Source organism: Argiope bruennichi, chromosome 10 (genome assembly GCF_947563725.1).
Source record: "Argiope bruennichi chromosome 10, qqArgBrue1.1, whole genome shotgun sequence".
Classification (NCBI taxonomy): Eukaryota; Metazoa; Arthropoda; class Arachnida; order Araneae; family Araneidae; genus Argiope; species Argiope bruennichi.
In genome coordinates this window covers 60233424-60256020 of record NC_079160.1, presented here as the reverse complement: position 1 = coordinate 60256020, position 22597 = coordinate 60233424, and the positions used below count along the sequence as shown (strand labels likewise).

General features: G+C 27.8%; 1 protein-coding gene across 1 annotated transcript; it reads left to right on the top strand.

Moving 5' to 3' along the window:
* Window positions 1–9167: 9167 nt before the first annotated feature.
* LOC129989135 (L-carnitine dehydrogenase-like) lies at window positions 9168–21491 on the top strand. The gene is made up of 9 exons (XM_056097466.1): window positions 9168–9493; window positions 11778–11914; window positions 12725–12830; window positions 12954–13048; window positions 14699–14795; window positions 16330–16428; window positions 17242–17352; window positions 18585–18771; window positions 19959–21491. Exons 1-8 carry the CDS (start codon window positions 9442–9444, stop codon window positions 18767–18769), a joined length of 882 nt encoding a protein of 293 aa, XP_055953441.1. The 5' UTR covers window positions 9168–9441; the 3' UTR covers window positions 18770–18771; window positions 19959–21491.
* The last annotated feature ends 1106 nt before the right edge of the window (window positions 21492–22597 follow it).

The following is a 22597-nucleotide window of genomic DNA, read 5'->3' as shown; positions in this document are numbered from 1 at the left end:
GAGTTATTTCCCTGTTACCTGAGGAACTGGTTTAGTAAAATCATGAAAAAAAACTGATACTTTTTATCAAATGGGAATTGAAATGCATTCGAGCTAAATTTTAATTTCAAACTTTGATTAGAAATATAATAAATAATGCGTAGAACACTAACAAAATATTCCATTTTTGGATTTATTAAAGAACTTTACAGAAATAAATAATTAAGGCTTTCATTTAAGGAGGTGAGATGGAGGAGGGGAGAAGTAGAGTTAGAAGATTTGTTTTTAATAGCACAAGAGCCAAAGCTGATTATGTTGTTCTAAAGTTGAAAGGAGAGGGGCATAGACGAGGGAATTGCTTTAAACATTTCTTCTTCGTAGCACTATTTGACCTGAATTTTGAGTATCTTATTCATTAAATTATATTCGAAGAGCTTCAAGAAATGATACTTTGCAACACTTTACTTTAACCTTTTTGCATACAATGACGTGTCTGATACGAGCATCAAATTACTGAATTTTTAGTTTGAAGTCTGTAATTAAGGGAGCAGAATTAAGCAATTTAAAATGCAAAAATCACTTATAAACGCTTTAATATTTCAAATGTTCCTTATATTGTTATAAGAATCAAAATAACAATAATTATCCAAAATAAGATGTGTCTTTAGTTTAGTTATATTAACGTCCCGCTTGAAGCAACACTAGGGCTATTTTGGGACGGACCTCGTCATTTTGAACCGCGGTCAGATGACGAGGACGACACCTGAGCTGGCACCCCCCTCTCCACACCACACCACACCAGCGGGAGGACGTTTGGTCAGGACGGATTTAACGTGCAACAGACCCCCTTACACGACTGGCGCAGTGTGGTCAGATATGGCTCTTGCGCCAATAAACTCCAAATTCCATACACGACGGTTCTTCGGTGGAATCGGGTCTCGAACCTAAAACCCTCCGGTTCCAAAGCTGAGACCTTACCACCAGGCCACCGCAGCCCAATAAGATGTGTCATCTACTTAGGAAGTTAAATAAATTCTCATGTCAAGGGGTAAATTAAATGGCGATTGTGCCTAAGCTAGTTTCCTATTCTGTAAACTTCCACGTTACTCAGGCACTTTCAAGATTTTGTATGTTAAATGTACACCATTCGTGCACACTACATTGATTATGGAAGCGAATCGATGGTAATACAGTCTTTGAAGTACCGGAAGCGATACTGAAACCATCATAAAATGCCAATATATAGATACTGTTTTTGAAAGGATTATAATACGATGCATTAGTCTTTTTTCCCTTAAATGTATTTCTAAATAAGGGGGGTTTACTTTTTTTTGTTATTTTGTCGTTAAGTCAATTCATTTTTATATTCTTGTATACGTATAAAGAGAAAGTATAATAATCGTCAAAATTTTTGTACTAGGGATTTTGGCGAATCTCCACGTTTTAGAAAAAAACATATTTTTGAAAAATGTCTGTCTGTCTATGACAAACATGACTAAAAAACGCTGACGGATGGAATTTGGTACATGATCCTTACATCGAATTTGCAGATTTTTATCAAATCTTGAGCAAAATCCATTTAGAAGAAGTTTGTCTGTTCGAATATACGTTAACACGATAATTACAAAATGAAGAACGCTAGATGGATAATGTTCGGTACACAGATTATACATTTATACTATAGACACCTGTCAAATTTTGAGCTAAATCTAACAACGGGTGATTGTCTGTCGGTCTGTACTTTTAGAAACGTATAAATGCGATACTTTAAAAAGCGCAATGATTTAAATGTATCAGATTTGATATGGGAATTTGTGACTACAAGTGTAGCTTTATATAAAATATTTGTTTAAATCGGTTGAGAAAAAAATGTTTTAAAGTACAAATTCGATTTTTCGATATTATTAATAGTATGACATGAATTAATCGCCAAAACACTCGCCAAAGATGTCACGATAGATTCAGTAAAAATGCTAAATTCAATCCAAAAAATATTTTTTAACTATTTAATGTCAATGCCATGCAAGGTGTTCTCTGGTATGACAAATTTATCAGAGAGTACCCAAGAAAGTTTTGGGAAAACTATTCCTGCTGGGGTGTTTTTTTTTATTTATTTTATTTTATTCGCAACATAATTCCTTACACTCTCTAATTGAATATGCCGAACTGTAATCAAAGTTACTGCATCTAGTAAGTCACCTTGAGGTACACCATGAGAAATATGTATTTCTATTATGATTACTTAAAAAATAGCAACGTATTTATTTATATAAATTTTTACTCGCTCATATCTTCTATAAAGAGAATATTGTATCGTTTTCTTCAAAAATATCGATTTCGGATCTTTCATGAACTTCTTGAATTCGAAATTACTTCTTCCCCTTCAAAAAATGTTCTATTTGTTTTAGGAAGTCTCACGTACCATTTATGGACGATTTTGCTCCACTAATGGGCTATGCAGGGATTTGGAAGAGCGCTTAGTGCACACCCAATATAAATAACCATCCACAGAAAAATAATTAGTAAAAAATTTTGAAAACTTTCTAAGTTTACTACAAATTAAATTAAGATATTTTTATATAATACGTCATAAAATGTAAATAGCTCTTATTCCATCTTCCATCACATTCCTATTTTAATGAAATAAAAGTTTATTGTGATATGCGAAAAGTTACCGTTTCTGAAAGTGGACAATGATTATGTTTACCTTATGGATCAGAAACGTAAAAGTTAAGTACATGAAATTTGGCATATAACTTTATCATCAAGATTATACGTATTTTTCAAATTTTAGATCATATCCTTCAATAGTAGAATATTTCTCTATGTGCCGTAAAATCAAACTGCAACAAGCTAAATGGATGAAAATTAACGTAGTATTAATCTAAAAATTGTAGATATCAATGTTTAGATTCAAATAAAAGGAAATTCCCTAGAATGGTACTTTTTAAAATGAATATTTGGTAATCTTCTTTATATGATAAGCATGGATCATAAAATGAATCATTTCTTAAGTAAATAAGAGAAAGAAAAGGAAAAATATTTCTGCTAATTTTCTATTCCTACTTCATGTGACCCATAAAATTACTGAACTTACGCTGATGAGAAAAGAATGTGTTTTAACTTTCTGTTATATGAAGTACACAAAAAGAACTTATTGTAAACAACAGCAACAAAAAAAAATCGATGCAAAATTTTGACGAATCTCCACCTTTTAAACTTTCCTAAATCCGAAAAACAAATTCTTTCGAATTATGCCTGTTTGTGAACATGATAATTGAAAAATACTTTAAGCTAAATTAATGAAGCTTGATATGTGGTACTTTTTAAAATGAATATTTGGTAATCTTCTTTATATGATAAGCATGGATCATAAAATGAATCATTTCTTAAGTAAATAAGAGAAAGAAAAGGAAAAATATTTCTGCTAATTTTCTATTCCTACTTCATGTGACCCATAAAATTACTGAACTTACGCTGATGAGAAAAGAATGTGTTTTAACTTTCTGTTATATGAAGTACACAAAAAGAACTTATTGTAAACAACAGCAACAAAAAAAAATCGATGCAAAATTTTGACGAATCTCCACCTTTTAAACTTTCCTAAATCCGAAAAACAAATTCTTTCGAATTATGCCTGTTTGTGAACATGATAATTGAAAAATACTTTAAGCTAAATTAATGAAGCTTGATATGTGGTCTTACAACAAATTTGTAAATTTCTATCCAATTTTGGACGAAATCCATTCAGAAGAAGTAAGTCTGTCTGACTGGCTATTTGAGTACAAGTAAACAAGATAATTATAAAACTTAAAAAGCTATATAGATAAATTTTCCTGCAGAATTTTAGCATCTAAAATGTAAATTCGTTCCAGATTTTGAACCCAAACCCATTAAAGGATTGAGCATATAGAGGTGTTCACGTTCGCTTGTAGCGCCAGACCCTCCCCCCGAGGGGACGAAAGAGGAAACCCCTCAATTCAGAATGAGTTCTCGTGTGAGCTGGATAAAGAGATAAATGCTCCTGTACTAAGCAGGAGACGAAATTCTCCGATTTACTATTGTTCACATTTGCCTCCTATTAAGCGATGGTGTGATCTAATGTTGCTAGATTTTAATAATTTAATTAGCATATCTTTGTTGAGTTTCACAATAAATTGTTTAACAAACTGCAGTCCACTACTTTTTTATTGAGATAGAGATATTATTTGGTTCGTCAAAAACAATGGGTGATTAAAATGTAATGACTGTGATTAATATCAACAATGGCGGATATTGGAAAAAATTAATCTTGGTAGCATTCCTTGAAAGTGGTGATAGATCTTCCGTATGCAAACTAGAAATTAAACTGAAAAAAATCGGACAGCTACAGAAGAAATAAAATGAACTTTTCAAGATTTTTTTTCATTTCCGGATTTGAGTCAACTTCCAAGAAATGGCAAATGATTTAGATCAAATGGAAAGCAGCCTTGAAGAATTGGAAATATGAATCACTTATAATCTCGATTCTTTGAAACCTCCAGCCAATTTAAAAGAACCAATTGTTGAAAGCATCAAAAGTGAAGTACGCTTGCCAGAAATTCCACTCCGATCGTTTTCCGGAGCATTTTGTCAATGGGCAACATTTAAAACCCAATTCGTTTCGCTGGTGTCAAATAATGAGAATTTAAATGATAACCAGAAACTGATTGTTTAAAAGCGTCTCTCAAGTTAGAATCTTCTGAATATATATTTGATTTTCTGTTTCAGCCTTAAAGGAAAGATTTGAAAATGAAAGATTATTAATTTTCAATCATATTCTTTCTATATTAAATTATGCTAAGATACAGCAAGAATCAACTAAGGAACTTCGTCATTTAATAGACTGTATTAAAAAGAACATTCGAGGTCTTAAAGTTTTAAATTACGAGCAAAATAATTTATCAGAAATTTTATTAGTTAATATAATCCTGCAAAAACTTGACAAACAGTCAAGAAAGTAATTTGAATTTTCCCTAAAAACCTCAGAAATTCCGCAGTTTGTTTCCCTTGTATCCTTTCTTGAAAGAAGTTCTATTTTAGAAAATGTTTCTGGATTACCAGCTGCAACAAAAACGATTTTTCCAATAAAAAATGCAGCTGGAAAAAAAAAATTTAAATAATTCATTAAAAAAAATCTCGTATTATAAAATCAAATAATAAGTTATAAGCCATGTATTTGTTGTAAGGTATGCATTCATTGTATAAATGCATATCCTTTCAAAACAGAAGCTTAGAAAAAAAAAAGAATTTGTTTCTATTCATGGAATTTGCAAACTTTGCCTTCGCCTTCATACCAGTTTGTGCTCTTTCAAATTCAAGTATCTAGTTAAAGATTGCCAGATGACCCACAACTTCCTACTACAGGAGGGGATAGAGATATTAAATCAACCCACAGGAGGAGTGATCAACGACACACCCTTTTCCCCCAACAGCTCAAATGTCATTTAACCTTCTTCTCTAGTATTCGACGAAGGGAAATGTGTTCAACCTTTGCTATTGCGCGATCGGATGAGATGTGCTTTTTGCCGATAACGCTAATTTGTTTTAAGAATGCGTTGGAAGAAGGGATAAAGATCCAATGCTTGATTGATGCGGGAGCCAAGCCATTACTACCGAATGTGCCCAATTACTAGGAATAAAAAAATAAATATTCCTGTTTGAGGATTCAATGGAACCAATATCGCCATTAAAAGAAGGGTGGAAATAGAAATCTCAAATTTAAAAAATGATTTTACTAGATATGTTTCCTTTTATGTAGTTCCTTCAATAACAAATTTAACTCCATCCAGAAGACTAAACGTAGATATTTCCAAATTACCCAAACAAATAAATTTAGCAGATCCTAGTTTTATGAGACCTAGTAAAATCGACGCTTTAATAAGAGTAGATTTGTTCTTTGAAATGTTGAAGCGAAATAAATTCTGTATGAAGAATTCTAGTGTAATTTTTTAAGACACAATTTTCGGTTACATAGCGGTTGGTAGATACGAAATTTCAAATAATAAAAGACAATTTTGTGGACTTGTAATAGATTCTAAAGACATTAATAAAAATCTGCAAAATTTTTGGAATATTGAATCAGTAGGAGAGGATGATCGCGTTTTAAACAGTGAAGATGAATTGTGTGAAAAACACTTCCTTGAAAATTATTCAAGAACACTGGAATGCAGATTTATAGTAAAAAATGGTAAACTATTGGGAGAATCTCGGACTCTTGTTAAACGACGTTTAAATATTTTATGGAGACGTCTTAGTAGAGATGAAAACTTGAGTTTTCTCCAATCTAATTTCGTGGGTGAGTATCAAGATTTAGGTCGTATGACAGAAGTTAAAGAAAGGAATAAACCTAAATTCGCTGTTTGTCTCATCATTGGGTTTATAATCCTTTAAAATCGTCCACAAAACTTTGTGTGGTCTTCAATGGCTCTGCTCCGACATCTAATGGAGTGTAGTTGAACCAAATTCAATTGAACGAAGGCACAATTCAACAAGACCCGTTTTCCCTAATGATGCGTTTTCGTAAACATGAATTTGTATTTACAACAGATATCTGCATGATGTCTTGACAAATCTTAATTCATCTTAATCACCGAGATTTGCAGAGAATAATATGGAGAGAAGGTCCAGATCAACCAACAAAAATATACCAACTCAATTACTTATGGTACAACTAGAGCACCTTATTTGCCCACTAGGACCTTAAATTAGCTAGAGATTGATGAAAAGGTTATTTTCCCAGATGCATCCAATATTGTTCAGTCAGATTGTTATTTAGACGGCATCTTAACAAGCTCAGATACCTTAGAAAATGTTGAATATCCAATTTGTGAAGCTACTTGAAAGATGATGTATGACTCTCCACAAATGGTATTCTAACACTAAAAGTCTTCTCAATAGCATTCCAAATGATAATAATTATCAATTTAACCACTCTAAAGAAATGAATCCTGTCAAAATTTTAAGTGAATCGTGTCAAATCGTGATTTTTTTTCATTCAAAATAACCATTTCAGTGCAAAATTCATACACCAAGAAAAGTGTCCTTTCAGATATTTCTAGGTTATACGATTCTCTAGGTCTGATTAGTCCTGTTGTTTCAAGCGCCAAGATTTTCATGCAAAGGTTGTGGTTATTGAAACTGGGTTGGGACGAACCTTCATCTAAGGATGTCACTTGAGCATTGATAGAATTTATTTTACTTCTTCCATACATCGAGCAATTGGAAATCCCTCGACATTTTCCTTCTAATGACAGAGTTGTCATCCATGGATTTGCTGATGCTTCTACAACAACACATGGAGCTGCAATTTATTTGCAGTGTTCTTCATCTAGTAATTCCAATTCTGTATACTTGTTGTGTAGCAAATCCCGTGTCGCTCCACTTAAGTCTGAGACAATTCCCAGACTGCAGCTTTGTGCAGCACTGTTATTATCAAAACAGACACAGAGAGTAATAAAGGCTATTAATATTGCAATTTCTGAAATAGTGCTCTACTCTTGATTTTATCATTGTATTGGCTTGGTTGAAAAAACATCCTCAAGAATTAAAAACATCTGTTAGCCATCGGGAAGCCACCCTTCAAGAGATGGCTAAAGACTTTGTTTGGAAACATGTATCATCAGAGGAGAATCTGGTAAATCTCATTTCTAGGAGCGTGTATCCTGATTCCTTTCATGCAGTAATTTATGGTGGAATGACTCTTCATTCATTAGAGATGGATCAAAAACTGAAGAACTATCTGCGTCCGAACCATTCACAAACAATGACTTTGTATGTGAACTAAAGCAACCAGGAAAATGCACCTTACTTATTACATCTGAATGTAACTATGTGTTCTCTCATTTTATTTCTATTAGTAATAATTATGTGAAATTAATTAAGATTCTTAATTATATTTTCAGATTTATTTCCAATTGTAAAACAGGAATTGTGTATAAAAAAATATCTATTTCTTCATATGAATTTAAAAATACTGAGTTTGTATATTAAGGGGGCAAAAGTCCAAGATTTTGTAGCCTGAGCCACGACAGAGGGCAACGAACATATAGGGATGTCAATTCCTAAGCATAAATTTGAAAATTCGCTCACTTTATATGTCTACTGGCTGGAACACAATATAAAGGAAAACGATTTTCCTAATTCCTGTTTTGAATTTGTGCCCTTCGTCGCCTAGAGTTTAATAGATCGAGAAATACAGAATGGAGAAAAAAAACGAAAAAAAAAAAAAAAAAAGCATACCATTTATTATTTTTACTCTCATACGAATTTTAATTTCCTACTGTATTTTAAATATACATGAAATCGAAAAAAGAATTCTTATGTTCTTTTATCTTGTTGATAGTGAAAAATATGCACTAATGTACGAGATATACAAGGAGACGGGCACAAGGTATCGAATACTCTGAAGGTGGCCCTGATTGTGCTAATATAAACAGTTTTCGCTGGCGCAAAATTAAATATTTAGAAAATATAGGTCAGATTCAAATACAGTTCAATCGACCACAAGCTGGAAAATTTAGTTTCGAATTCCGAAATTATATAAATAATTGTCTCAGACTTACAATCTGTAATCGATTCATTGTGTTGCAATTTCGGTAGCAAATTCTTATCCAGATTTTTTCTTTTATCCAAAAGTGATTCAGGTTTTCAAAATATGATTAAGATTCCGAGGATAGCCACATATTCTTCTTTGAAAGCAGGTTCTATTATCAAAACGTTTAGTATTTGATTGTTGATTCAGATTATTACATTAGAATTTGTATTCATCTTACCAAATTTAGATTTTATTTAGATTTGCGTATAGTTCTTTGATTGACAACAATTATGAATTTATAACTTTTGAAATTCTCAGTAAAATTGTCTTTAGAATAACGCAATTTAACTTACGGATCTTAAATTTTATCAGAAACTGGAAATCAAGTTACAACTTTATTGTTCATGGTTTCCCATAGTGATTTGCGATTACCTTTCCTCAAGCATCTTTCAAGTTCTCAGATCTTTCCTTCGGGATATGATTTTTAGATCTTTATCAGTATAAAAACTTAAAAAAAAAAAAAAGCTTATCCATGATTTCAGACGACGTAGACAAGTAAACCAATCAAAACTCAATTCGTTTTCAAAGTAAATTTTGCGTGAAACTTGCGCAACCGCATGCTTTCAATTGTTGATTACTTCTACTATGGTAACGTAGTTTGTTTTGCAGAATAGATTCTGAGCGAGTGAGGTGTGTTCATGTTTTTAGAACTTGCATGTAAACAAAGCGTAATAGGTTGATAATTCGAACTTTTAACAAATATTTTTTTAATCATAAGAAACATATATAATTTGTACGTTCATTATCGATATATTGCCTGCATTGATAATTCTAATTCTTCCAAGAATTTAAAATATTTTTGAAAATTTTCTTCTTTATGCATATTGGTTTCTTAATTAATTTTTACAATGGTGAAAGTGACTGTCATTGGAGGTGGTTGTTTAGGTGTCAAAATTATAGGTAAGTACAGTTTTTATTCCCCATTTCCTTCTTTAAGATAATATTGGTATATTTTTCTTTCATGACGGTTACATTCTGCTTTTTAGAAATTTTTAAATAGAAAATTCTTATTGCGAAATTGGTTTTCAATTAATTGTATTTATAAGTATTCTTAATGAGTCATTTCAGTAATTTCGCATGCAATAGTTTATATACATATTTTATGACATTCATTAAAAAAATACTTTATAAAACAAACATTGCATTTGCGCACAGTGGTCTTTGTGTGTAAAATCTGGAGTAATTTTCATTGTGTTATCAGTTTCATTTAATTAGTTCAGTTTCGTGATAATGTCAATTTATGAGCGGTGCAATTTTTTCCAGTCAAAAATAACTTTATTTTCGAAAGAAAATCATGTTTTCTTATCACAATTTAGGCTTTTATCAGTTTATTTTGGTTTGCAAAACTGATGTCAGTTTCAGGCAGTATCAGAAAGCTGATAAGAATCGGATAATAGATAAATGTTAAACATTACTTCACCCATGACATTCTGCATTTTTGTCCCTTTGTATTATTAACTCTTGATTTAAAGAAAAATACTGTATAAAAAGAAATATTTCACAAATTAATTTGCTATAAAATATATTTCTATGTTATTTCTGTTATAAAATATTGTGTTGAAGCTTTGAAATTAGTGATAGCATTTTTATTGAAACCATGAAACATTGTTCAAGTTTGGTCAAAGAAATCTTTAAACATGAAAGAAAATTAAGAAACAAACAGTAAAAATCTATTTTGATCCTAATATAGCTATTTCCATGTGAAAAGCAAGTTTCACTCTGTTATTTATACTTTTGTATCCACATGGAATTGTGAAATCATGAATAACTAGTTTCATATGTAATAATTGGTTGTACACTTTCTTTTTTTAAGTGACAACAAATTTAAATATTCTTTAACTTGTATATTAAAAGTAAACTTACATTTAACCCTTTAATTTTTCTTATTTTTCATGGTTTTTGTTACTGCAAATTCATATAAATAATTGTATTTATTAATAATGTAAATAAATACAAAATAAATTTGTTTAAATTTATTGAAGTAAAAGATGCACTGTATATTCCCATATTGTAAAAATTTTTAGATCGAGTCTTGAATGATTTAGCCAAATTTTAAACTAAATGTAGCTAAATGTGTTTATACCTATAAACAAATACTTTGATTTTTCAATGATTTACATTGATATAAAGTAATATTCATGAATGATATAAACTTAAATAAGTAGAATTTCTATTTAATAACCCTGCTGGCTTTAAGGTTAGTTTACATTACTACAGCATTAAAATGTTGTAGACCATAATATCTTACAGTATTATATTGATTGTATAATGAAGTATCCATTTTTTGTAAATTATCTCTGAAATCCATATTTTATATTGGTCTGCTTTATTGATTATTATACTGTGAAATGTTTAGGGATTATATATTATTTGTCTGTTTAGTAATTACTAGATTATAATACTGTAATTATATTTAAAACAATATAGAGAAACAAAAAAATTAATTTATAGTGCAAAACTTATAATTCTATGGATTATTCTGAAAATTTTTAAGGTTAACTACTTTTATAAATAATTTAGAAAAGTTTCTTGAAGGTTTTGTATTTCAAATTGTGTATTCATAATTTTTTTGGTATTGGGTCGATTTAATTTTTTTGTAATCAAAACAAATTTGCATTGTAAATAGTGTTTAGTTTGAGTAGCAGAATTTTTTATACTTTATAATATTGGATTGCTTCTGCATCTATAGTTGGGTTATATATATACATGATTCAGAAAGGTCTCATTATATCAAATTCTGAATATAATTTTAATGTTAATAATTGCTATACTTAAGCAAAATTTAATTATAAATTTAAAAATTGAATTCTTTGTAAACTTTATTTAAAATATAAGGAGATCTTTTCATAGTTAAGATAATTAAAAATAATTTTATAAATAAAGATAATTTAAGATTTTATGAAGATAATTTTTATAGTTAAGATAACTAAAGATAATGAAAAGCATATGTCATTTAGCAGTAAGTAGGCATTGGCAGCTTTTTGTGTACTGCCAACTTTAGATGCTTTAATTTTAATTTATATCAGACAAGACTATAAAAAATTCTTTTCCTGGTGTTAAGAATAATTTAAGCGTTTTCTGAAACCTTCTCGATAAAATGATGCTTAAGCTTTGTTGATATCCTGATTATATATTAATAATTAAACCCTCAACTAATCACTCAGTTATTATTATTATTTTTTAGGTGAGCTAGCTTATCATGGGCATGAAGTGAGAGTGTATGACAGAAGCCCAGAACGCTTGGATTATGTCCGTTTGCGAGTTCAGGATGAGAAAGCCTTATTGGCTGAAGATGGATTATTGCCACCTTCAGGATTTGTGGTATATTTCTATGGAATTTTTATTTTTTCAAAATATTACTATACTTACTTTTTCTGAGTTTTGGCATTTGTATGATCTGCTTCAAATTCTCTAACATTTCCAGTCTCTTTACGTTGTTTTTTTGTTTTTATATTGTTCTGCTTCTTTCTATAAAACAAATCAATTTGTATCATTATTTACATGTATAAATATATGTATCAACTATAATATAGATTTTATAAGATATATTCACATACAATTATTATGATAATTGAATTGGTCCATTCTTATTATAGTGAATGAACTAGACACTTATTTCTAGAAATGACATCTATCTAGATATAATTTTTGAGTTAGGAAAGAAGGGACGGAGAATGCAAGAGAAAACAGATTAACATCTAATAAAAAAAGTGATATTTTAAATCAACGAGTGAGCAATAATTGCTTTTTACATTAATTAAAAGTATTATAATTTGGTTAACAATAAAAATATTTTAATTTAATACTTTGTTTTGTTTTTTCTAAATTAGTGGATGCAATATCTCTTGTATAGATTGAAATTTTTTCCAGTTTATGAAATTTGTCACGTGGAAAATCAAAATGAATGCTTTTACTTAAACCTATTTGTCCCTTTATTAAAGATTAAGTGACTTAAAAATTTTTGAAATTCCAAACTTTATCCATGAGGGAAATGAAATTTTTCAAATTTTTAAGCATGCAAGTAATACAGACAAAAATATTAATTATTTAAATAAAGACATAAAAGCCACATTAGCATATTTTACCCAAATCACTTAATGTTCTGTTTTTGATCAAGTGTCTCAATTTTAGGGCGATATATTTTATGTCAGTAGATTAGAGGAAGCTGTTAGATCATCAGATTTTATATTTGAAGCTGTCCCAGAGGATTTAGCATTGAAGCAGGATTTATTTGAATGTGAGTTTGTTTAATATCAAAACTAATGCTTTAGTTTATTTCTTCTAAATGAATATTTTTCCATACTTTGATTGCAATAACTTTCAGCTTCCTTATCACTTATTATTTTTTTTTCACTTATAGGGATATCCCAGTGTTGTAAAAGTGATGCAGTCATTGCTACTAATTCAATGACTTTGAATATTGATCTCATTTCTGAACGAGCTTCACATAAAGAGGTATTAATTTGATGCTAAGTTTTCTTCTGCTTTTAACTGAAGATTATTTGTTTTCTTGCCAACTATAAGGAGATTGTTTAAAATTAATTTTTAAAAATTTTATTGTTAAAAAAATAGTATATAGAACATTAATGATAACATTTATGAAATTTAAAAATAGTAAAGAAAAATGTACTTATGACTCTATTTATTTTTAGCTGCCTTCAGTGGCCATCTGTTTTTTTAGGAATATTAGTTATTTCTGAATTTTAATTTAATTTATGTTCATGATATTTTTAATATGTTTGATATGGTATACATAAGGTTCTCTCAATAATTTCTAAACTTTACCTTGTGTTAAACAAAAGCTTATGTTATTTTAATAATCTCACATATATTTTGTTTGTATTCATTCTAATGGAATTAAAAACTATGTTATATTTGCATGTAAATGTAACTGTACACTCATCTAATTTTTAAATGCACATTATCTTTCCTAGTAACTTTATATCTAATTTCTCAAATAAAAGATAACATTAATCATTTAGTTTAGTGGATATATTTTTTTATATACTTAATTTGGTAGAATTTGCAGATTTAAAAAAAATAAGCAAAATTAATTGCATCTTAGTAAATTATGTATTTAATTATGTATTTAAATATTTGTATTAAAATGGAAACAATTTGAATTGTTGCAATGTTGAAAAGTATTATTGCAAATTATATAAGAAATTATATATAAGAAGTTGTTAAAATGAAAATTGAACGATAACCAAATTGGTATAATTGAAAAGATATATATATATATTTTTTTCATTTTAAGTGTTATTAAAATTTATGCACAATAGTATTTTTGGAAGTTATTGTCCAAAAATATTAAGATTTTGTTTAATTTTTAATTTCTTAAAAATGCAAGAAATGCAAATTCTCACTCTTCAATGTATATTTGTAAGAAATCTCGTAGCTATAATTCCCTCATCTGTTCTTTAATATGCCAATGCACAGACACAATTCTCCTCTATTATTAGATAGTTAGAATTTACCTAATGCGAATAGTAGGTTAACTTTTGTTAATTTGCCGTGCCAGTATCTTCTGCAAAAGAAAACAGATTACAATAAAATTATTTTGAAATTTTGAAATAGAAACTGTAAGTTTACCTAATTAAAGTATGGTGTATTAAATAATATTTTATTTTTGGTGAGAAATGATTTTGGTTTATTACTGATGCATTTACTGCTGTCTTAATTGTTGCATAAATATTAAAGCTTTAGAATAGTCTTTTAAGCTAGCAAACATGCAACTTCAATTATAGCTGTTTGAAATTATAGCTGAAATGCTTTTGGAAACATTCATGTTCATTTTGTACATTTTATTGCTGTTATTAGAGAAGATTTGGGTTAATTTATTTTTCTATGCTATGTACATTGCAAAGCAATATCTGTGTACAAAATAAAACAATTCATTCACTATATAGCAAATTATTATTACTTCATTCTATATTTTGAAGTACAAAGAGATGAGTCATAGGTGTTATATCATATGAATAGGTGATAAAAATAAGTCTATCATCACATATATTTTATTTATAAATTAAATCAGAATTTAGTATTATTTGAATAAAATATTTATATGGTATTAAATCCATAATTTCAAAAACATTTTCTTCTCAGCGATGCCTAGGTGTTCGATACTTATATCCAGTATATTGTATACCTGAAGTTGAAATAGTTCCAAGTAGTCATACAGCTCTAGCTACACTAGAGAAAGGTGAGGTGAGCTTTTCTAGGAACATGCATAGAATAATTGATTTGTTTTTAGTATAAAAGCCAGAACATTTGTGAACATTTTAACACTTTCAATTTATTTTTATGGTTGTTCTACAGAAATATTCAGTAATTTTTTATAATTCATTCTGTTTGGTAATCAAAAATTTTAAAGTCGATTTTAACAAATGAGTATTGCTTATTATTTTCTATATTAATTACATTGGAAGGTTGTCATTAATTTTTTATGTATATTTTTCAGTATTTCCTACTTTTATTTTTTTTTCCAGTGTCTTAATTTGCTTTTTACATTTCAAATATTTTATAAACCTGATAGCAAAATACTATTTAGATAGAAAGTTAAGAAATTCATGTTTGGATTATATTTACTTTTGAAAATTTTTAAGGTTTATCAGCATAGAAAGCATGTCTTCTTATAATGCTTTTTAAATTTTTCTCTTAGCAGATTTCAGTAAAAGCATATGCACAAAAAACATTTTTACAAATAATTTGAAAATCAAGTTTTGATGCTTAAAATATATCTTCTTGAATTATGTACATGGTATTCATTATCTACAACATGTAACAGAACTTTATCCCTTTATTCATATTTCCTTACTCTCTTATTTTCCTTTATTCATTTTTCTTTAGTATGCAGTTGTATAGATTGATGATAGGGGATAACAAGGGATCCAATTTTATCTTTGAATCGATGTACTCTTTCTACTGCAAAAAAAATTAATTTGGAAAATAAAACTATGAATAAATCTAATGTCTTTTACGTACATGGCAGTGCATAGTTTCATTTGTACAATATACATCATTTTGATGTATTTTAAATTAGAAAACATGTACTGAATAATAGTGATAGTGATTCCAAAGGTAATAAATTTAAGTGGTTAATAGAATTCAATAAAGATGCAATTTTATTTTTAAAATTGCTTAAATATTTCTTCAGCGTCTTGTAAATAAACTGCATAAACAAATTGTAAATAGAAGTTAAATTGTTATATTGAATTATGTAATAGTAATGAAAAGAAAATTACACTGATGGAAATGTGTAGAAATTATTTCATGGAGAGCTTTTTAATCTATGCAGTTTTCAGAATATAGCATTCCATTTAATAGTTAATGATTACAGAAAGTAAAGTTGTATTTTATTAAAAATCAAGTCATTTGTGAACAGTGTCCAATTCTGATTATCAATATTTTTTATTGGTTCATTAAGTTCTTTTAAAAATTCATTTTACATGGAATTAATGTATTTATATTCATAAATTAGGAAATATTTTCTTATTAAATACTTTTATCACACATAATTTCAGTGCCTTTCAGAGCTCCAGTTTTTGCTTCAATTATTCCCGTCAGAAGATAATATTTTCATGATTTTTTTTTTCTTTTGATAAAATGCAAATTAGAATTAAATTAAATTTTATTTATTATTTTGTTGAAAAATATGTTCTTGCAATTTTAGTGACAAAAAGAGACTTATCTATGTTTGAAATGAATTGAATCATTTTAATTTTGGTTATTTATAGTTCGTCTGTTTTTGTCTCGAATGGGAAAAGTGGCATTTTTCAGAGCTGGCAAAGATCCTCTAGTCTTAACTGCTAAGCAAAGAGATGCGAAGAAAGCTGGTACGTTTACATTTTACTTTCAGTTTTAGATACTTGTACTTCAGTATTTTACATTTTAATCATATCTTTAATTTTTTGATTCATAGATGACTATTATAAAAAATAAAGTAACTGTGTTTTGATGGGATGTTCATTAATTCTGCTTACCTCTAAATAAATAATTTTAATGTTTACAGGGTGTTTCTAAAATCATTGGATTAACTTTAAGGGCATGTCAAGTATACAGAAAGAAGTTACTTTTGCACTTCTACATAAGGTCACAAACATTTGAGGGACTTTTTGCCAGTGAATTAAGCAAGAAATAAAGGTACACCAGACAGAGTGTGTAATGCAAGTGGAATAGATTACAAATTTACAAAAACAGAACAATTTAGTTGCATTTGTAAACCTTCTAAGTCATATACAGGAGGATAGGAAGAATTAAATTCAACACAAAACCTTTAGATTATAATTATAGACTCTTTATTATTAAAATTATTAAATTATAGACTCTTTTTGTTTTATTATTATTACGTGATTTTAGAAGCCCTTTGTCTAAATGATATAACAAATTCTGACAATAATTCTGATATAGTAAACAATTTCAAAATAGATAACTGATTACAGTGTTAAATCTTATTTTTAGGTATCTTTTTCTTGGCTTCATAATCTTAAGTGGTATTTATTTTTTTTGGTAATTTGATTGCTTTAGTTTTTTTTAGATGAAAATAATACTGTATAATTATTGCATATATTACTATTTTAAATATTTTATTTCATTGTATATGGATTATATTTTCATTAAAAGTAATATATTTTGTCATTTTTATTTAGAGTTTCTTAAAAACATGCGTGAATGTAAAGGAAACTTGCAAAAGATTCCACAGACTATACCCAATCTTTCTGATAAGCAGTTATTGTCAAAAGGTGCTGATGTTGAATTAGGTGAGGAATTTATCAGAAATTCTATGCAGCATTTTAGTTAGTTCATTCAGTTATTAAAGAAATCATATAGAAAGTATTATTTGCAGCACAGACATGCAATAAGAACTTTGAATTAATAATAGCATTGTAAATTTTCATCGACTCTGTTTTTAAAAAGACAAAGATATTTATATCATTTTTATGATGTTATTTAAGGAATTTCATTGAAACTAAAACAATAATATAGTAGGTTAAAATGGAAATATTCTTTTGCTAGCTTTGAAATAGATTTATCATTATTTTATTATGATTTAAAATGTAATTATTTCTATCTGCATATATTACTATAGAATTGGTAGTTTTTCTCTGCCTAACTTGAATGTAAATTATTTCACTAAAATAAAGTTTTCATTTTTTTTATGCTCTAAAAAAATGTTATAGCAAAAATTACTTTAGTGAAAGAATTGTCTTTCAAGTACTTCTTTATACATCATTCCCATGCGTTTTGTGACATTCCTATTCTTTTATTGCATAAGTCATATTTATGTTAGAATCAAGCATTTGAAAATATCACATTAAATTATTTGATATATATGAATAAAATTTGTGATTGCTATTAAGTTTACTATAAGGGCATTTTTGATGCTGTGTTTAAAATTATTCATTTTAGATTCTTGTAATACTGTACAAAAAAGTAAGAAAAAATACCTTTAGGCTTTAAATAATTATTAAAATAACAGAAACCAAGCTATCCAGTTATATGTCTGTGTGTTCAAGAATGAAAGTACTGAATTTTTTAAAAATATTTAAAAGATTAATCAACACAACAATTTGATTTAAAGATTTCCATCATATTGTAGGATAATCATTACACCATCTAAATTCTCTTGTGTTATTCTTGAATTACAGTTGTGATAGCAATTGCAACTGCATTTAGTCAGAAATTTAAGTTTTACTTATATTACAGATTTTCAATTTCTTAAACCACTACTCGTGCTGTTTCTTACAGTAAAATAATAATAATATCAGAATTATAATATTAGTGATTTGATACCATATTCATTACATAATATCATGTAATGGACATATTAAGTAATATTGCATAATAATATTATGGCATAGTTTAATATGATGCTTTCAAGAAGTATTTGATACTATATCAGTTGAAAAAAATGGAAAAATATATCTTTGTTAGTTAATTTTTATGATCTTTTTAAGAAAGTATATAAAACATACTTTTTTTTTTCTTACAGATGAACCATCTGGAAGGGAGAAAGACTGTGTGGTATGCATGGATGAAGAACGAAATTGTGTATTGCATCCGTGCCACCACATGTGCACATGCATCACATGTGGACGGCTATTATTGAAACGTCAAGATGCCTGTCCTATTTGCAGAAAGCACATATCCTCTGTCTTTCGAGTTTATCACTCGTAAAGGTAAGGTGTCAAAAAATTAAATTTATTTTCAATGGTTTTGTAATAATGTTCTTTTTGAATTTACTTTAAAGAATTGAAAAATGGATCATATAGTCCTTTCTCTATTAAAAATACTTTTAAACTATTAATATAGCATTTCTTGAGTAATTAAACTCATACATATTAAATGCTTTCATTTTATTTTAGTTTTGAATCTTTTATATTAAGATTTTTAAATGATGAATCTCAACTCTAAGTATTATTGAGTCTATGATTTTGGATGGCTGCAGAAGCATTAATAATGATTGTTTCTTGTGAAAGTTTCAAATTACCATTAAGAAAAAAAAAAAGTGTGAATTCTAAAGAATCTTAATTGAAATTCTTTATGATTTTTTTAAAAAGTATATCTAGTAAGCTCATTTAAAATTAATACCTCATTTCAACACTTTATTTCTTGACTTTCTTAAAAATTTAAGATTGTAAAAAAAATTCGTTTTTTTTTAGTTGATAGTCTAGTATTACTTTTTAAACAAAATTAGATTATGAAAAATATGAGGTTTGCTCTGTATTGAAGAAAGTGTATAAAATGTTATACCTTGCTGTGGTGTCCTAAAATCATACAAAAATTGCTTTGTGTTTGTACAGATCTCTGTGCACGATAAAAATTTGGCTCTGGTTTTAAAAAATTTGATACAACTATTTCATCTAATAAAATAATGCACATATACAGTGTGTTTCTAAACTTGTGTAAGTTAAGTTAGAAAATAATGGAACACAACTAAACAAACATAAATTAGCATGCAATGTAATCTTGGAACCGAATTTGTGAAGCAACAGAGGGCAATTTCTTGCTGTAACATTTTATCTTCTGAATGCAATACCTAGAATAATTTTTATTTAATTAGAACTGACAAGTGATATAATTGAAGGAAAGATGAATATCTCAGTTGGGGGTAAAATTTTCATTCCCTCATAACATTCTTGCATTTGAAGATAGAAATACAATTCAAGTTCAATTAATACAATTTTAATTATTTTCTCATCACATACACTGAATTTATATAAAAAATGTTTGTGTAGCTAGCTGCAAACCAGGTGCTATTAGATCAGATACTTCTAAGATATGCAGTCTCTGCTTATCTAAATATTAATTTGTTTTACCGATACAAAATCGTATTGATGAAGTTATCATTTTTTTCCCCCTTCAGATACAAGTGATGACTCATGACAACTACTTAATAACCACCGGCAATGCTAATCTGTTTTCCATGCAAGTAAATGTAATTGCTTGCATCCATGACAAATGTACTTTCTGTATGTCAATTTGTCCTTTTGGTATAATTAGTTCTGTTTCTGCTCATTTTAATTGTTACTCAATTTTATGTGTGATTATTTGTTATATTAGCTCAAAATTTCGATGTGATAATTTTAGTGACTTTAAGACATTTTGCAGAATTTCTGCTGTATACTTACTCTTTCTTAGGTTTTATTTCACTTCTGAAATATGGAAAATTTAGTTAAAAATTCTTGATATGGAAATTCAAAATTTATTTTATGAAAGGTTTTAAAGGTAGAAAGAAGTTCAATTGAATATAATATTAATTTTCATTCGATTTGTTATCCTTTTTCAATTCTGTTGGAAATAATAATGTTTTGCTTTATTTTTTTTATTAATATTATTAATGGATTATATTTTTACGTCAAATTTACTGCAATAAGACACAATTTATAAAATTTTGCTGTCATTATGAAAGTTTAATGGGTTAAGTACATGTTGTCCTGGAAGAAGGAAACATGAAAAAATGAACCATGACTTCATAAAGTTATAATGCATAAATTTTCTGAAAATTTAAATTGATTACATTATATCAGCTGTATTACAAGGGCAGTATTAAAATGCTTTATGTTTTTGCCTGTATATAAAAAGATTTAGTGAATATTAATTGGTTTAAAATGATATGTGATATTTTTCATTGCTAAATCATTCTAATTTACTGGTAGATACAATTATTGGCAAGTTACACTAATTTTTCATAATTACCGATCCGGAGAATCAGTAGCTTTTTAAAAAGTATTTTTTTTCTTTTCTTTTCTTTTCTTTTCTTTTTTTTTTTTTTTTTGATATTTTGTTTCCATAGAAAAATATTTGTTCAGTTACTAAGCTATAACTTTTATGCATATATATTTGTTTAAATCTTTTGAAAAAAAAATATTTTTAGAGTTCATTGCATAGATGTCAGAAGAACTTTGCTTTATTTTTTAATATTTATAAAGATGCAATTGTAATTTTTTATTTTGTGAATATTGCTACGAAAAGATCAATGTTACTCGCATTGCTTTTTGTACCCTTAAAATCTTGCACACACATATCTATCAGTCACATATCTATAAAGAATTAATTAGATATGCATATTTTTATATTATCTGGACATTAAAATTTTCGAGTCATTGTTGTAGATAAATTTATTACACATTTAAAAGGAAAATTTCCTTTGCTAGGATTTTGTTCTAATTGCTTTGTAAGCTTTGTGTTTGTGGAATTTTATATATTACATTTTTTTATTGCTGTATATATGTGATATCAAAAGCTTTTTTTTACAGTTGTTAAGTTTTAAAAACTGTTTATAATCTTGTATGTAGATTATTTTAAAGCTAATAATCTATATGTAAGAATTTCAACTAATATGATATGTATCTTTGCATTGACTCAAATTTAAATAAGAGAATTGTTTATTTTCTTGTCTGTGTCTTATTATTCCTAATGTGGTTAATCTTTTGAGAGAAACTAAATAGCAAAAGAAAACATTCGTTTTGTGAATATTGAGAACATTATTACTTCAAAGTAATTTCTGCTTGTCAAGCTTTTAAATTTTTATGCTTTAGGTTTTACCTCCTTATTATTTATTAAATCGACTATAAAATGTTATCATGAATTATGATATGGATAAGTGATAGTAAAATCCAGACTGTTCTTTCTGATACAATTTGAAATTTTCGTAAAGAAACAGATTTAAAGATCTGAGTAAAATTAAGAATTACACATTTTGAAATAAAATTGCTTTAAAATTATATGTATTACTAACAACTGATGAAAGTTCAATATATTGACTAGTAACCTCTCCCCCCCCCAAACCTCTTTTTGTATATAATCTATCATTCTATATGTGTTTCTAATACTTTTGATGACTTATTAGTCAAATTAATTTGACCCACTCTTTGAAAATGGTGAAAATTAAATTCGATGTTGGACCTTACATCACATCATAACTTGGACTTGTTAATATTTTTAGTTAAATTTCTTCCTTTAAAATAATTTATTATTGTTGTTCCTACTCCATTTGAAATATATATGTAAACCAGAAATGCGTTTTTTGAAATCAGGGAAATGTATAACATAGGAATTGGTCAATATCTTGAGTTTTTTTTTTTTTTTTTTTTTTTTTTTTTATGATTACAGTACTTTCTCGGTAATTAAAATACAGGAAAGTAAAAAATAAACATTATTGAGCTGTGTATTTATGATTACTCTAGTACATGGAAAACAATATATTTTATTTTTATTAATTTTCGAAATAATATAAATACAGTGTTTTAATTCAAGAGAAATTTAATCTTTCTCTTGGAATACATCTGAAAATGGCAATCATTGTTTATTTTTGTTTTTAATGTTCAGTACACATTGAACCTGCTGGTTTAGTTAGGTTTTAAAAAAAAATTGAAAGTCAAATAAGGCAAGTAACATTTTTATTAAGTTATAAATATAATGGAATCAAACCAAACAGATATCATCATATCTGAAAGTCTTAATATTGCCGAATTTGGATTCTTTCTGTTTATCTACCATCGT

Excerpts from the sequence above, each read along its gene's own strand:
- LOC129989135 (XM_056097466.1), top strand. The coding sequence starts at position 9,442 with ATGGTGAAAGTGACTGTCATTGGAGGTGGTTGTTTAGGTGTCAAAATT. Across the intron at positions 11,915-12,724 it reads TGCCACCTTCAGGATTTGTG|GGCGATATATTTTATGTCAG; the intron begins GTATATTTCTAT and ends TCTCAATTTTAG. Across the intron at positions 16,429-17,241 it reads AAGAGATGCGAAGAAAGCTG|AGTTTCTTAAAAACATGCGT; the intron begins GTACGTTTACAT and ends ATTTTTATTTAG.